The sequence below is a fragment of the Malus domestica genome, chromosome 08 (assembly GCF_042453785.1).
Source record: "Malus domestica chromosome 08, GDT2T_hap1".
Lineage (NCBI taxonomy): Eukaryota > Viridiplantae > Streptophyta > Magnoliopsida > Rosales > Rosaceae > Malus > Malus domestica.
In genome coordinates this window covers 19672106-19676000 of record NC_091668.1, presented here as the reverse complement: position 1 = coordinate 19676000, position 3895 = coordinate 19672106, and the positions used below count along the sequence as shown (strand labels likewise).

The following is a 3895-nucleotide window of genomic DNA, read 5'->3' as shown; positions in this document are numbered from 1 at the left end:
TAGACATTAAGACACAAAAGCTATAGAATCACACATATTTGCATAGGTTTATATTATAGAAATCTAAGGTTTTCAATTATTTTAAAGAATGAAGCGACCGAATTACCCACACATGTTGTGCACATGCTTCCATTTAATAGAAATTTGAATGGAATGAATGAAAAATTAACAGCATGGGGCAAATCGGCCAAAAAAATTAGTTTAAGTCCTTAATTTTCCAATTAAAAAGTTCAGGGGAGAAATCGAAAGTTAGGTGATAGTTCAGGGGGCAAATCGGCAGTTTACTCCAAAATAAAATAACCCACAAACATAAAAATATACCCCAAACCTAATTGAGTAATGTTATGGAGAACACATTTAAAACTACATTAATGTATCATCGCGTATGATAAGTGATGCATACAACCAACATCCAATCATATAGATTCATTAACTCATGTGGCATGTACACATTACTTGCCACGTCAATGTTACACAAATTACTTAAATTAATTAAACTAATTAATTAGGTGGGTTAAGGGGTTTTTTTATTTTTTTTTTGGAAAGCAGGTGGTTTGAGGTTTGAAATTATGTTAAAACTTAGGGGGCAACAGTGTAAAGTTAATTAAATATATAACAGTAATCATGCTGATTAGGATCGGCTGTGTATAAAACCAAACTCAACCTCGGGCATGATGATTAAGATGAGCCCATAAATTAGTCGATAATTAATCTCTTAATTAGTAGCTTAACATACTGTCTCTTGTTCCACCTCCTTCTCCTCCACCGATCCCTCTGTAAATCTACCACCACTTCATCACCAAAACTGAAACCCATTAACTCATTAACCCAACTGGCATGACCCAGTTGCTGTTGAACTCAGTTATGGCTATGGCCATTGATGGGCATGATGACCCTGATCTTGATTTATCCGGCTGCAGCCCCACAACCACAAGCACCAACACCGTTTCCACCGATCACTGGTACGCCTGGTCTCCGCTGGTCGACTGGGAAGCGCTGGCACCGATAGACCAGCTCGCCGGAGACGACTTTCATGGGCTCATTGAGTCGATGGTGGAAGACCAAGATGGCAGCACTGAGCTGAACTCGTCGTCGGCCCAGGACGAGCCTCTAGAGTTAGAAGCGTCAAACGATACGACGACGTTGGGAGAAATGATGACGTTGACGGATGAAGACGGCTGCGCTAACGGTGAGGACTTGAAGGGGTTGAGGCTGGTCCATTTATTGATTGCGGCGGCGGAGGCGCTGACGGGCGCATACAAGAGCCGAGATCTGGCTCGGGTGATATTGGTTCGGCTCAAGGAGTTGGTCTCTCCAACTGACGGTTCTAACATGGAGAGGCTGGCGGCGTATTATACCGAGGCCCTCCAGGGTTTGCTAGAAGGCACCGGGGGTTTGCTTGGTAAGCATTTGATTGGGAGTGGGGCGCACCGCAATCACGGCCACCATCCAATGGACGTGACCGTAGCGTTTCAACTGCTCCAGGACATGTCGCCTTACGTTAAATTTGGGCACTTCACAGCCAACCAGGCGATTTTAGAGGCCGTGGTCCATGAGAGGCGGATCCACGTCGTAGATTATGACATCATGGAGGGTATCCAATGGGCTTCCTTGATGCAGGCCTTGGTTTCCAGGAAGGAGGGACCACCTACCCCACTTCTTAGGATCACCGCCTTGTCGAGGGGCGGCAGCAGAAGGCAGTCGATTGGGACCGTCCAAGAGACCGGCCGTCGTTTGACTGAATTTGCCGCGTCAATTGGTCAGCCATTTTCTTTTCACCAATGTAGGTTGGGTTCTGATGAGACATTTCAACCGTCCGCCTTGAAGTTGATAAAAGGGGAGACCTTGGTGATCAATTGTATGCTAAACCTCCCACATTTTAGTTACCGGTCTCCAGATTCAATTGCTTCGTTTTTATCCGGAGCCAAGACTCTTAGCCCGAGACTAGTCACTTTGGTCGAGGAAGATGTACGGTCCACATGGGATGGAGGCTTCGTGGCCCGCTTCATGGACTCATTGTACCATTACTCGGCAGTATATGACTCACTCGAGGCCGGCTTCCCAATGCAAAGCCGGGCTAGAGCTCTAGTGGAGAGAGTATTCTTGGGGCCTCGAATAGTAGGGTCATTGGCTCATATCTACCGCGCCCATGGAGAAGTTGGCCACTCTTGGAGGGAGAGGTTGGGTGCGGTAGGGTTTAAGCCTATTCCAATAAGCTTTGCCAATCATTGTCAAGCAAAACTTTTGTTGGGTCTTTTTAATGACGGTTATAGGGTGGAGGAGGTGACCAATCATCGGCTGGTTTTAGGTTGGAAGTCTCGTTGTTTACTCTCAGCTTCCATTTGGACGTCACCCTTAGAATCTGATGTTGTCAATTAGCTTCTTCAAGTTTTTTATTTGCCTTTCAGCCCCTTTTTCTCACTTAATCGTCTTTTTCCAATTTAGCTAAATTGTCAGCAAAATTTCGAACCATATGGTGGTCAAAATTGTAACTAAGCAAAATTTTGGGATTTCACCTCAGGCCAATACAATTGATTTCTTTTAAAGTGTGTCTACCTTGTTGTTTGAGACTCTTGAAGTTTTAAGAGAATAGGATTTGGTTCTCTTGAGAATACTGGGAACGATACAATACTTTGTATATATAGATGTAAATGGCAGATGTTCAATGCCCAAATTTATCAACGAGGTAGAAAAGAATGTAACTATACTTACATGTTAATGTTATACATACATAATAATAATATGAGAAGTGATTTCACAAATATTTTTTTCTCCTTATGCACACATCTTTACTTTTGTCCATTGATTCTCATTTAGTTATTAAATTAAAAATCTAAAGAACAAAAGTATGCGGATAGAGAAAACAGTGTGTGAAAATTGTTTTCATATCATATTGTTTAGGCCCAAAATAACGTTTGGGCCGAGTAGAGAATCATTCTCGGCCTGGAAGGCCTTGCGGCATGGATCGTTCAGTACGTGGGCCTCCAAACCTAGGTCGACTAGATCAGGACGTAGGATAAGTCAAGTCCTGGTGCAATAAGGAGTCTCGGCAGGATTAATAACCCCAGAGCGAATCCGACTCAATAAAGGACTAGGTTCACAGTCATAATGGAAGTAGGATTGGTCGAGTCAGTGTTTGATTGGGAGAAGAAGTCCTAGTCCGAATGGGGTTTTAACTCGACCTTGGGGGGAGCCGTTGCTATAAATAGAAGAGGCCGTGCATCATTTGAGGCCCCCTACAATTCAACACAAAACTGCCCTGCGCAAGCTTTTTCAACAACTTTGAGATTTTTTCTTTTCTTTTCTCGCTGACACATCTTCCGTTGGCATCAACAGCACTGTGGAAGCAACCGGTGATATCTTAAGTCGGCATAGATAGCTCTGTCATCGTAGAATCAGTCGGTCTCGCAGTATCTTCCGTTGGCATCAACAACACTACGGCGAGGACTGTTGATTACCTATCCAAGTCTCGGTCGAGAAGGATTTTTGAATCCTTATTGATCGAGGTCATCTCATCAGCCTTCTCGGCAAAGTGAGGTGTTACAGTTATTACATTCGGCACATTGAAAGCCGAATTTGATATTGAACTTCGTAAGAATAGTAACCTTGTCTTCAGGTTCGAGAGCCCAAGAGGCCGAGACGTGTTCCTTTCTCGGCCGCAATCGTAAGACGCAGAAGTCAGCCGCGCACCCAACGCAACATCAACAAAATTTACTCCTTGGCCGAGCTCGGCCGACGAGTTGGCACGCCCCGCATTCACCGAAGGACGTAGTTAGCTTATAGATTACTCGGCATGCGCGCCACGCAGGCTTGGTAGTTTTTAGGGTCAACATTTTGGCACGCCCAGTGGGACCTAGGGCTAAACTACGAAGTTCATGCCAATTGAAACGCGATC

At 44.5% G+C, this 3895-nt stretch overlaps 1 protein-coding gene across 1 annotated transcript; it reads left to right on the top strand.

Moving 5' to 3' along the window:
* The first annotated feature begins 479 nt into the window (after positions 1-479).
* Positions 480-2762, top strand: LOC103413892 (protein NODULATION SIGNALING PATHWAY 2-like). Its single transcript, XM_008352332.4, has one exon. The coding sequence runs from the start codon at positions 838-840 to the stop codon at positions 2377-2379; it is 1542 nt and encodes a 513-aa protein (XP_008350554.1). The 5' UTR covers positions 480-837; the 3' UTR covers positions 2380-2762.
* The last annotated feature ends 1133 nt before the right edge of the window (positions 2763-3895 follow it).